The sequence below is a fragment of the Maniola jurtina genome, chromosome 22 (genome assembly GCF_905333055.1).
Source record: "Maniola jurtina chromosome 22, ilManJurt1.1, whole genome shotgun sequence".
Lineage (NCBI taxonomy): Eukaryota > Metazoa > Arthropoda > Insecta > Lepidoptera > Nymphalidae > Maniola > Maniola jurtina.
The window spans coordinates 5,081,005-5,093,478 of NC_060050.1; the positions used below are offsets into that span (position 1 = coordinate 5,081,005).

The 12,474-nt window shown below is 37.1% G+C and overlaps 2 protein-coding genes across 3 annotated transcripts in view; one reads left to right on the plus strand and one right to left on the minus strand.

Annotated features, from left to right (window-relative positions):
- Positions 1 to 10,290, plus strand: part of LOC123876836 (tRNA (adenine(58)-N(1))-methyltransferase catalytic subunit TRMT61A) — a 73,872-nt gene extending 63,582 nt beyond the window's left edge. Inside the window, exons 6-7 of one of the 2 annotated variants that reach the window (XM_045923210.1) lie at positions 9,350 to 9,483; positions 10,146 to 10,290. In XM_045923210.1, coding sequence (XP_045779166.1) covers positions 9,350 to 9,483; positions 10,146 to 10,182 — 171 coding nt within the window. In that variant the 3' untranslated portion in view covers positions 10,183 to 10,290. The remainder of the gene's footprint in view (positions 1 to 9,349; positions 9,484 to 10,145) is intronic. The other variant, XM_045923209.1, reaches the window with a different exon arrangement.
- Positions 10,291 to 10,539: 249 nt separating this feature from the next.
- The window catches only part of LOC123876825 (HEAT repeat-containing protein 5B), a 30,081-nt gene continuing 28,146 nt past the window's right edge, over positions 10,540 to 12,474 (minus strand). The window contains exon 41 of the mRNA XM_045923189.1: positions 10,540 to 12,092. The gene's annotated coding sequence lies outside the window, so the exon portion shown is untranslated. The remainder of the gene's footprint in view (positions 12,093 to 12,474) is intronic.

Genomic DNA, 12,474 nt, shown 5'->3' on the forward strand with positions numbered 1-12,474 from the left:
GATTTTTATATTTTATTTTATCGTACATTTTTTGATCGAGTTTAAACTCGTAAGATATGTGCGTTTCAATATTGCAATCTTCACAGATTGTCAGTAATAAAAATTCTTGCAATGTGTTAGAGCCCTAACACCGTAGTACAATTCTACAAGTACCAACACTTAATAATTTAAGACAGTCTATAATCACGATACTAATCAAATGGCCGTGACAAAAAGGATTGTGTGACAAAATTGAACACCCGAGATTAGTACGATCCAGATTTAATAATGTCACACAGTTTGACATTTAAGGCCTGGATAAACACAACACGTGGCGGCAGCTGTATGACAGAACTAGATGTGTAATAGAACTATTCCTAAAAATAAAGATTTTGGTATTTTTATAAATATCTGCGTATACTGGATAACGATGACGACGCGATGGCGCATAATGACAGCATCCAGCCTCCTACGCGCATTCGTCAATGTATCTATTTATACGCTTTCCGACGGCGCCCATTGACTTTTATCGCCTGAGTGATCATTTTTTCCAGTAATTGAAGCAAGATTTTTAGTAGCTTTGACTTCCACCGAGACATTTTGAGACGACTTACACAAGCTTGGCATAAGTTTATATCACTGTCTATCCTGGCTATCATTATCAAGGCTTAGTAGCTTTAGCTGCTAAAAAAAGCTAGACGCTGAGGTGCCAATGCCTAAGTTCGTCTGATGTTGATACACTTCCGCGAGTTATAACTTCTAGCACAGACTTCTTAGTATCTTTCAAGTACAGATGGATAACGCTGCGGCCTAAAATTTTATAAATGCCTTTCTATTGCGTAAACCCAATCTCTCTCCCTTATAAGAGATAAGAGTTACGCGAGTGCGCCGCCATATTTATTTTTCTCAGGTCACGTGACCAAGTGAACCCGGCCTACTTCTAGGAACTGTGCTGGACACGTTATCACCGCGCTTTGTGTGTCAAAGCCCTTAATAACGTCACACAGGTTTGACATTTAACAGCTGGTGAAAGTGCGGCTTATTGAGTGGGATCGATTGATCGCCTATAATCGTATTATCGCCTTGCGGGGGGTCCCGGAATTGTTGAGTATATCAGGTTCATAAAATTATAGCCACCTCTGTCGCTCAGCGGTGTATAATCTACGTATCGCCTACGTACCAGCAAATTGTACCTGGTTTGATTTTATGAATAACCAATTAAAAAATTATACATCTATCAGTGCCAAAATCGCAAAAATCAAATTTCTTAAATTGTTCGACGTCACTATACAATATTATGCCATGTATAAAAATAGTTGAAGTACCACGCATTGCTGGTGAGTTCAGTATGCCGGGATGGGCGCTGAGGAGCGCGCTAGGGAAACTTCTCTTAAGGAATAAGGCTACGAACTAACAGAGCACAGTCTTAAAGGATAAAGTCAAGAAAGAGGAAGTTGTGTTGATTTTCATTAGATTTTACAATGATTGACTGACTGTAGGTGTATTTAGTAATCAGCTGTAATCACCTTAAAGGGCTGGGGGTATTGGCTAATACGTCATCATAACATCGGCGCTCGGCAGGCGTTTCAAAACCCAAATCAATCACCGTTAAGTGCTTCAATCATCGATACGTAACTGGCAAGGATCCAGTCACGATCACAGACCGACTGTCTTTAATATTATGATGTGCAATAATTGTTGTGCTCACAAATTATTATACTAATAAATCATTGATATGCATACCTAGCGGTACTTAATAGGTTGATAGCTTAGTAGTTACAGACTTCGGCACGCATTCTAACTTTTCGAAGATGAAAGAAAAAGTCGTGCGGAAAGCTGCGTGTTAGAGAGTTCTCCATAATGTTCTCAAAGGTGCGTGAAGTCCGCCAATCTGCACTTGCCAGCGTGGTAGACTATGACCAAAACTCTTCTTATTCTGAGAGGATACAGTGTTCAGTAGTGAGACGGCGATGAGTTGATCATGATGATGGTGATGATGATAAATTAATATTTCAAACGCGACCCGGGGCTCCATTGCAGTAGAATGTCGCGATCGCAGTCACCTCTGATTGGTTGACGCTCGTTCATTATTTGCTAGAATGCATTGTCGCAAGAAGTAGGTATAACATTTTAGCCAATCAGAACAATTGAAATTGTAATAATGATTGATGCAGTTTTTCCGCAATCGACCAGCTAAGTAAGTAATAAGAGGCAAGAGTCTTTGAATATGTGTAGGTTAACCAATAACAAGATAAAGTTGAAAATTAAAACCCGACTGCGATCGTCTTAATAAACGTTGAAATATTATAGTAAAATTGTTTTTCTGTCGCTTGGTTTATTTTAATGTTGTAGTACATTTATATTTATGAACTCAGAATTTTCTCCTCTTTCTTTTGACGCCCCACTCGATAGAATAGCAAAAAAAAATTTTGGAGACCCCCACTTTTTTTCATGTAACATCCGTTAACTCAATTTTTTCGTATAAAATGAAGCCTATGTCACCCGGACTTTTACGACGAATCGATTGACACCTCATTCATCAAAATCGGTCCAGTAGTTTAGGCGCTACGGTGGAACACACAGAATCTGGATACACATACATACACACATATATATACATACATACATAGACTGCTAAAATCATAACCCTTCCTTTTGGCTTTGTCACAGTCGGGTAAAAATAAATTGACACGAACAAAATCGCAAGCGCCTACTTTGTCATGTATTAAGTTTCATAAAGGGCCAACCGGCGACCGCACGGTAGCCTACACCCACGGAATTTAAATTCGGGAGCTGGAAACGGCGAAGCGTAAACAAATTTCACGTTTATGTCATATCAAAGGCGCCATAAATTCTGTATACATTTTATAACCGACAGGAATACCTTTTATGTTGATCCAAATTGCTTACTTCGGGACCGTAAGTAATTTGCGGTCGGTTTATGGTGACAATGACATCTCGAGGAAACTTATACTCATAATGCCGAAAATGATCTTCTTTTTAACCCCCGACCCAAAAAGAGGGGTGCAATAAGTTTGACGTGTGTATCTGTGTATCTGTCTGTGGCATCGTAGCTCCTTATTTTTTATATCATGCATCCATGAAGACATATTTTTGAAGATTACTCGTATATTTTTAATCCGGCAACGGCACTGTTTCCACCAATTACATCTTTAATCACTTTCAAATTAGCTGAATACGTTACTATGATGAATACAAAACCACCAAAATGTACCGCATACTGTAGGCGATTATTTGTAAACGTCTGAGATATAGTCATTATATCGTTATATTTTATATCGTTTCGTACAGTTGTATAGTATGCAACAAATGAAGCAAATTCGATCGAACATAGTCTTTATTGCATAGAATTTTGGGCAGTACATTGGCTATTGAGATGGCTGTTATGCCGTGTTCACACTGGACGTATGAATCATGATTCATTCGCTCTCATTAGTGACAGATGGCGGCGCAACGGCGATTGATTCACGATAGGCCCCGCAACGTTTAATCGTTGCATAATGGACTATTGATCGTATGTTCAATGTTATGTTATACTACACTGTGTACATTGTCTTTTATGTATATTTTTGATCACCGTAAGTTACTGAAAAACGTTCCAAAACTTCCAACCTTCGAAGAATTAATAGCTTCATAAGTCCATAGGTTCCAACCCACAAATAAAAATAGAGGTAAGTACCTATTATTAACCCCCGACCCAAAAAGAGGGGTGTTATAAGTTTGACGTGTGTATCTGTGTATCTGTCTGTGGCATCGTAGCTCCTAAACTAATGAACCGATTTTAATTTAGTTTTTTTTTGTTTGAAAGGTGGCTTTATCGAGAGTGTTCTTAGCTATAATCTAAGAAAATCGGTTCAGCCGTTTGAAAGTTATCAGCTCTTTTCTAGTTATTACTGTCTTGTCGGGGGTGTTATAAATATTTAATTTACACTTGTGAAAAAACTGATTAGGTACAGCTGGGCGGTTATTGTAAAGTGACATGACGTAAACGAAGTAGGTAGCCCATATCCTAGATATTTTTTTTGTGATACGAATATCATATTTTGACGATAGACATTAGGTTCTGAGATGATGATAATGTCATAATTATTATTTATGTTGTATCTATCAATCCTAGCATAGACTTCACGCTTAGATGTTAAGGTATACTCAACATAGATGTTAGTTGAGTTCTAAAGAATGGCATTGTTGTCTACGCCTAAGAACGCGTAAGAACCAAAGATGGTTTAAAATATTTTTGGACAAACATTTCCGAAAGATTTTATATTATACTCAGTGTATAGAAGGCGCTATCGTGAACTGGCGTTTTGACCGCTACCGACGCTTTTTACGATATCTCAAAACCCTTCAACCTTTTACGTTTATTTATCCCTCATTTGTGTCCGTACAGACAAACGTCTAAATCCAAGAGGCATTTATCCCAGACAGTTACGAGAGCCGGTGATAAAGCCCATTGAGAGGGTTCTATGGAGTAACAAATCCTTACATCAGGCGTCAAAAAAGCGCTCCCTTCGACCTTCGAATTGCAAAGAATTAAAAAACATTAACATATAAAAAAACATTAATGTAAATGCGAGCTATAAAATACATTAATAGTGATAGACATGTTATCATGGGATGTGATGGATGTCAATTTGCAAGACAAACAAACACTGGACAAACTAACCATCGGAACAAGCTTCAGACCATCGTGTAAATTAGACGATATACTTGATGGTGTGTGGGGGCCTCGTGGGTGTTGCGACTTCGTACCAGAAAACGCAGCATAAGTAAACAGAGATGTCAAACGAGTCGCAGAGAGCCGTTGGAGTCAGGCGGTGCAAGACCGTGGCATATGGAAGTTGTTATAAGAGGCCACTATATCTGAGTGGTAGACATCTATTTATTGCATACACACACATGCTCTCACACACACAAACACACACACACACACACACATGTGTATTTTAATTTTTGCACTTAGTCTAAATTTTGTTTTGTTTGAAATAAGTATTTGTTAGATACAGGTTAGATAGATACTATTAGATAGTTAGATACAAACTTAATTCAGGGCCCCCAGCGCAATTTGTAAAAAGACCTATTTTTAAAAATCAAATAAATCATTTCATTTCATTTCTATCGGTTAATGATGACGACGTGTGGGACCCATTACAATGAAGATAATATTATTGACAAACAGCAAAGCTCTAGCACCAATTGGCATTTATTGAATAGTAAAAATTATGACTGATGTATGACCATTGACCAGTAAAGATACGGCCGCTTTGCAATTGCGGGGCACGTTCTAGTAGTATACATCTCAATGGCTCCGGTGATAAAACCCGTATTTTGTCGCGGCATTTTGGCAGTCGCGTCACTTTATCGCGGATTCTTTTCGCTTGCACTGCGATCATTTGCATTATCGCGTCGTTTCTCAGAAATTGCATTTTGGTTAAGAGGTAAAAATAAATCGTTTTAGCGCTAAGCATACGATAAGGATTCATACATTTTAATTTTATGGCTTTGGTTTCTTTCTGACGAATTTGTCGAAAGGAATATATTGATCTCCTTGGATTGACCTCTGTGGCGCTTTTATACCTATTCTATAAATAAACTTTTTAGGCTAAAATATAGGATGCTGTAATTTTCCTAGTTTTAGAATTAATAAATAGTTTCAACCGCGACTAGGTACCTATCGTTATCATCATACCGTTTATACTTCGAATTTTAATTTGTTTTTAAATGTTGCAATAACCTTACGAGTAACTAGCTGATGCCCATGACTTTGACTGCGTTGTATGTTTTTTAAATCTCGTGGATCCTCTTTGGTTTTCCGGGGAAAAGGCCTATGTCACTCTCCAGGACTTTAACTATAAAAAATAATCATGTAAAAAATTACGTGGAACCGTTGCTCCGTTCCGACGTGATTAAAGGACAAATCAACAAACAGACACTTGCGCATTTATAATATGGGTAGTGATGTAAGACCAATAAACTAAAACCAAAAAATAAAACTTTGGCGTTATTACGAAGAAACAATTTTGATCTACTTATAGTAAATTGTAGTCAGTAATGTTTCTAACTTCCGAACCCGTAACTTTTCGGCACGGGCCAAACTACAAGTAGATAATTATTTTAAGTGTCAATAAATAATAAAGATGGCCGCGCCGCTGAGTGCTCGTCCATCTCTCTTATCTCAATTCTTAATGCGCCTCTTTGCTGGTCATCCTTTTTTTGGAAATTTTTATTTACTTTTTTCCCCACGTCACCCATCGGAGAGTTTAAGTTTTATGTTGACACCATGAAGGTTTTATGTTTTAATCTGAACTTAAAGTCCGTTTAATCTTAATCGGTAGTATTACAAGGTTATATCGACGCCCGTTTTACATTTTTATCTAGTTTATGGTCACTTTAGTAGTTAATTGTGATGTATGATCTTTTAGTTATTCTAATAGAATAGAATAGAATATAATAGATTTTTATTCAAATAAACTTTTACAAGTGCTTTTGAATCGTCAAATAATTTACCACTGGTTCGGAATGCCGTTCCTACCGAGAAGAACCAGCAAGAAACTCGGCGGTTGCTCTTTTCAATTGTTCAATTTACAATAAGTACAGTTAGTTGTTGAAATTTCGGTATAGTAATTAGTAGCCAGGCTAGAGCGCCGGCTTCTATGTTTTGTTTCTTCCTGAGTAGGTATGTTTCCGCAAAGATGGTGTCCATCGGTTCCCAACCGAATAATTGTAGGCATACCAAAACCGATTCCACAAGCCGTGTTAAGCTTCTGGATTCTAGGTGTCGAAGACCTTCAGGAAATGTCGGGTAAAATCTTTCGATTTCTATTGACACCATCAAGACACCATAAAGTCGCCTGATCTTCTTAAATTTATTTTACTCTAAATTCGAAGCAAGAGCGATTTGAGGCAGTTAGGCAGCACACAAAGTTGTAGCGATAAATCAAAAGTGCAACAACATTTAGTTGCGTTTCCGAACGCGCCGGAGTCCGGACCATCGATCACGGCGCATGCGCGTTTCGAGTTTGAATAAATTTATGTTACGTAATTGCGGCGCGGAGCGTGCCCGCTGCCACAGACAGACGGACAGTGATCATGATCATTGGCATCGCAATGATTCATTGCGATCATTGGGATTATGTTGTTGTTTTATAACTAGCAATATCTTTATAATCCCATCTGTACACAACGAAAAAGGGAAAAATAAATCGTTTTGTGAAATTAAAACAAGCAATTTCCTTTGGTAGGATTCTTAGGACCCAGGGAAGTATTTAAGAAGGGGAGCCATCCAGATAAATTTTGGGATGCAAAATTCGCATCAAAAATCTAGACAAAAGTCTGGATAATTGATCTAATAGGTACTATTTGGCCCAACGTTCTTACCCAATGTAGGTACCTACTTGTCGAACATTTAAGTACCTATCCATAGGGCTACTAATTGGCGTGCCTTGTATTTTGGGTACTTTTAGATCAACGCTGGCGCGCTTGCTGACTCTTGTGGATATCCACTATTCAGATAAAAATCAAAGGAACTGAACGCGACTCATAAACAGAATTTTGACATAGACCGATGGCCGTGTCGTACAAAGTGTGTGTGTGTGTAATAAAAAAGAACACGATGCTAATTAGCAAAGCGAGTAGCGACACAGCTAATGAGACCTAAACCACAGACCGAGTTTCAGAAAAAATACGCTAGTAAAATAATGAGGTAAAGAGGTTTATTTTTTTCAAAACGCTGCCAAGGCCGCTTTAAGTTCAGTTTGCGGTCGCGCACATCGGCCAAGCTCTAAATTAGTGTAATCTTCCCAGCACTCAAGGTCCCCACATTATGTGCATATCTACTCGTACACCATTGCCTACATTATGACAAATACGAATAGATATTTTATTTTACTCGTACAACCTATAAAAAGGACTTCGTCTGTGGTGGCGTTTGCTGGCGCGCGTGTTGTGACTTTTTGGAGTGTTTTTTCTGTTAAAACTGACTGGAAAGCGCTCTAAGGGGGTGCCGTGCGTATGTCGGCGAGCGCCGGCACTGACGGGGTCCATACTTGTATAGTTTAGCTAACTTGTTACAAATAACTACAAACTTGACATTGGCTAATCATTGTAAAAGCCAGACGAGAGAGAAAAAAAAACCTATAGAAATTCAAGTAAGTAGGTGCCTGCCTAAGTTTCTCGTCTTCGATATCGAAAACGATACACGGCCAAAATAACCTCAGAATCAAATCAAACTGTTTAGGTTTACCTAAACTAACGGTATTAGAAGATAAACCCTTAAAGTGCCTATGTTATGAAGATGTTGCCTTAATATGCCTATAATAATATGTTGCTCTAATAACACTGTAATTACACGCTAATAGCGACTGCTTATCGAATAACTGTTTACATAACAAAATTACAGGTTTCTAATTGTGATTAGATCCTCGCTTCAGACAGTTGCCTGTCATTTTTTTATGAATCCGGATTTGAAATACGTCCTGTTGGAAAGTGATAGGTGGGTATCGCAACTACTTACCTAATCTGCTTACAACATATTATATTTTGCTGGAACATTGTACCCACCTAGACTAAAAAATTACATACCTAATTACTTAGACTAGGTATAAAAAGACGATCTCAGAACTCGAAAGCTTTGGGCAAAACATATTTAGCTACCTGCAATATTACTTTACTCTTTAGGTTATTCTGCCAATCCACACTTAAGCCAACGGGCTAACTAAGGTCTAATAAACTCTTCTCATTCTGAGAGAAGACCAGTCCTCAGTAGTGGGCCGGTGATGAGTCATGATTTGCCTTGAATCAACCATGCAGTAAGTATGTTGCAATTGTCGGTGGCGCCAAAGCTCATGGTATAATGATAGAGGCGCACTCGGCGACTTTATCCCCTTTCATTTGCGCACATTCAGCTGCTATGTACATAATTAGAGCTCTTTGCTTCGCTTCTACTTCCATACATTGTCTTTGATATGCCGAATAGAATAGTAATAAATACTAAGGTTCCTACATAAATTAGATCCATAACCTAAAGTGTTTGCCTGTCTGTTCGTCTATTCTTTTACCTCTTTGACTAAATGAATTCGCGGGTAAATAGTCATGTACATAGCATAGGAAAAAAGAAGTCATATTGATTAATACAAAAATAATTTTAAAAAAAAACAATTTTTCATCCCTTCTGACCATATATTTTATGAGCACAGGAATCCAAGACATTTTCTAAGACAACAAAAACGCATATATAATTAGGAATTCTCCAAAAATCCCGAGGTAGTTAATGGCAATTAAAAACTGACTGTAAAAAAAGTGATAAGTAATATATACTTAATGCTTTATTATAAGTTTTTTTTTATTTCAGGAATCAAAAAACCCGGTGGAGGAGAAACCAAGCAGTGAAAAGAGTTACGTGGTAGGAGCATGGCCTGCCAGCACTCCGGGACACACTGGCTACCTCACTGTCGCCACTCTACCACCAAGTTTTACACGAAGTGAGTTTGTCCTCTCTTTACCATTATTAATTTTAGGATAATTTATAAGTACCGCTTACACGTGGTCATTCTAGATACCGCGAATAAGTAAACGTAGGTAGTGGGGCACCCTCCAGCAAGATGGATCGACGATATAGACTACAGAGGGTGGCGGGAAGTGTGCTGGCACTCTTTAGGAAAGGTGTATCTATGTTTAGCAGTGGACGTTCCAGGCTGCAATGATGATGATGATGATTTCTGGTTAGTTGGCGCTGGGTAAGGGATAGACTGCCACGTTCGAGACGTCCGACGCGCAGAGGATCCACGGATTGCAATTTTGAAGAGGATACTTAACACGAACGAGGCTCGGAAGACTCGGACTTGGCACGGTCTGATGTGACCTCATACCTACATTTTCCGATCTGTCGGACGTAGCACGGCAACTTAAAAATCAAAATCTGCAGGGATTCGTAAAATTTCTGCCAACTAACTTATCTCCCAATTTAATTTTCTCCCAAAATTCCCGGTGAATTGTATAGGTCGAATTTGGCTACTGTAGCTAGGCTACATAATGCACAAAGACACGTTCGGGATAGTCAGTCGTTAGTAATGCTTCTATTTGAAGGCACAGTCTTAAGTTATAGAAAACTAGCAAGAGAAAACTAAATTTTTTTTTTAATGTTGCAGGAAAAACAAAACCGATAAAATCGGAAAATTCGAATGAAACCCCCAATGGAGAAGACATGAAGAGTAATATAGAAGAGACAATGTCTGTAGACGAAAATAACTTGTAAATAATTTTATCATGGAAATAAATTTTAATAATAACTGACATGATTTTTTTCATTGAAAACCCTTTAATTAGAAAAAATTATGAGTTTCACGTGAGGTACTCACAAATTAGTCTCAGTAATTACTAGTAGTCTGTAGTAGTTTCACTAATTTCTTGAACTGGGCAGTTTCGTAAAGGCTGCATATACGGAATCAATGCCCCGACCTCCCGAATTGGAGGCGAATGCTTTAACCACTAGGCCATCACGGCTATCAAAGTAGGTAAAGTAAGTAAATAAGACGAACATGAATTTGTTAACATTTATTTTATTATTAAATATTGTCTTAGATTAATTTACAATAATATAGTCCGTCTTAAAAATACTAGAATATAATAACATTACAATATAATAATTATAAAGCCCAATCTAGACAACCGCCTTCAAATTCGTATTTCTAGCTATCATAAAATATTATTATGCTTACTATATTATGTTATATATGTATATAATTAGTTTCTAAATTTCATTTAATATGCAACTGATGAAAAACGGTCATCTGTGCTAGGCCTAATAAAATCGGAATTCATTCGGAACATCATACGCTGGTTAGGAACAGTGCACACAAAGTTCATATTTGCGGAATGATTTCAAGAAACACTTAAAATATATGGTTTTTATTTAACTAAAAAAAATCTACGTAAATTTTATTCCCGAGTCCAAAACAAAAGGCTTTAATGGATTTTTAAGGTCTGCTTTTTTAATCGAAAAATAACTTTTATCTGAGGAATAAATCTGACGTTTGGACAGATTTCCTACACAAAAACTGTCAAAACCTCAAATTTAATCCTCAGATAACTTATTTGAAGATTGAAAAATCGGGCCGTAATCAACAAATTCAGCTCACGAAAGGTGCTTTCTTTATATCTTGGCTCTTCCCCACCAATTTACAATCAGTTCTCCGCAGACACACTCCACTTATTTGAAAAAAAAAGGAATTTCATAAATGGTGAATTTTACTCCTCGTATTTGGATTTTTTAAAATTCCTCACACAGATTTCCTCACGCGAATTTCGCTAACCTATAATATCACTACACAGTAAAATAAATGCGGAAGGAAGTATTTCATCTACAGTGCGAATACGCAACGTTGTGTGCATTGGCCCTAACTCATTGGAAGTATAAGGCAGTGGATGGATATAATGTATCAATAAGCAGTCGTATACAACAACAAAGTTTGGCATTTCATTATTTTTAACCTTCTATCACAGTGAACTATTTGTTCTCCTAAACAGGATCTCTCTAAAACATCACTGAGTCTCGGTCGACGTCGACCGTTAGAATCTGTAAATTATATGGAAGTCGAAAAGCTAGAATTCTTTAATAGGGATGATGCCTAGGTCAAAAATAAATTATTTCTTAGTTATATATTTAATAGAAAGTATTCCAAAATTTGTTAAGTCCACATTTGCTGCTAGTTTAAAGTTTGCTAAGCATTTTAAATTATCAATTTAACTGAAAAAAGTATGTTAAATTATGTCAAATGTTATGATGTCCCTTCTGTGTAATTTCATACAAGCTCCCATACTAAGCGAGCGTTTTGACGTTTGATAAAAAGTCGCTGAGTAGTCATCATCCCTATTGTCGCCAAGCCTCATTGATTTCATTTCGAATATTTCTACATATAATTTTATTACGTAGGTACATAATAAATTGACTAACTACTAAATAATTTAACATAGTACTTTTTCCTAAATCTCGTAAATCTTAGATACTAATCGTTTAGGCCATACGTTTTGATTAGTTTGGTTCGCTTGATTTTTGACTTACATTTATTTGTCAATGACCAATATCGGTCTAAACTCACGTATAAATTTAACTCGCAAGGGCTTTACTTATAGTTTACCTAAATTCACTAGTCTTAAGCTCCATAGTTTTTTCTTAGTGCTAGTCGGCGAGTAATTCGAATAGTTCACTTAAATTGTTAGACTTACATATTTTGCCAATGACCAATACTGATCTAAAAGTTCCCAATTATACCTACCGTAACTCGAAACTGTTTATTTGATTCACCTAAAGTCGCTAAAAGCTGTCTCTAATTTTGTAGTAGGATTTGCGAGGTCTTGTCAGCACAATCGCAAAGTTTACTTATATAGAATTAGACTTTTATCAATAACTAATATCGGTGTAAACTTTGCTAATGACCAGTATCGATCTAAGCTTATTTCAACACTTACGCTATACTT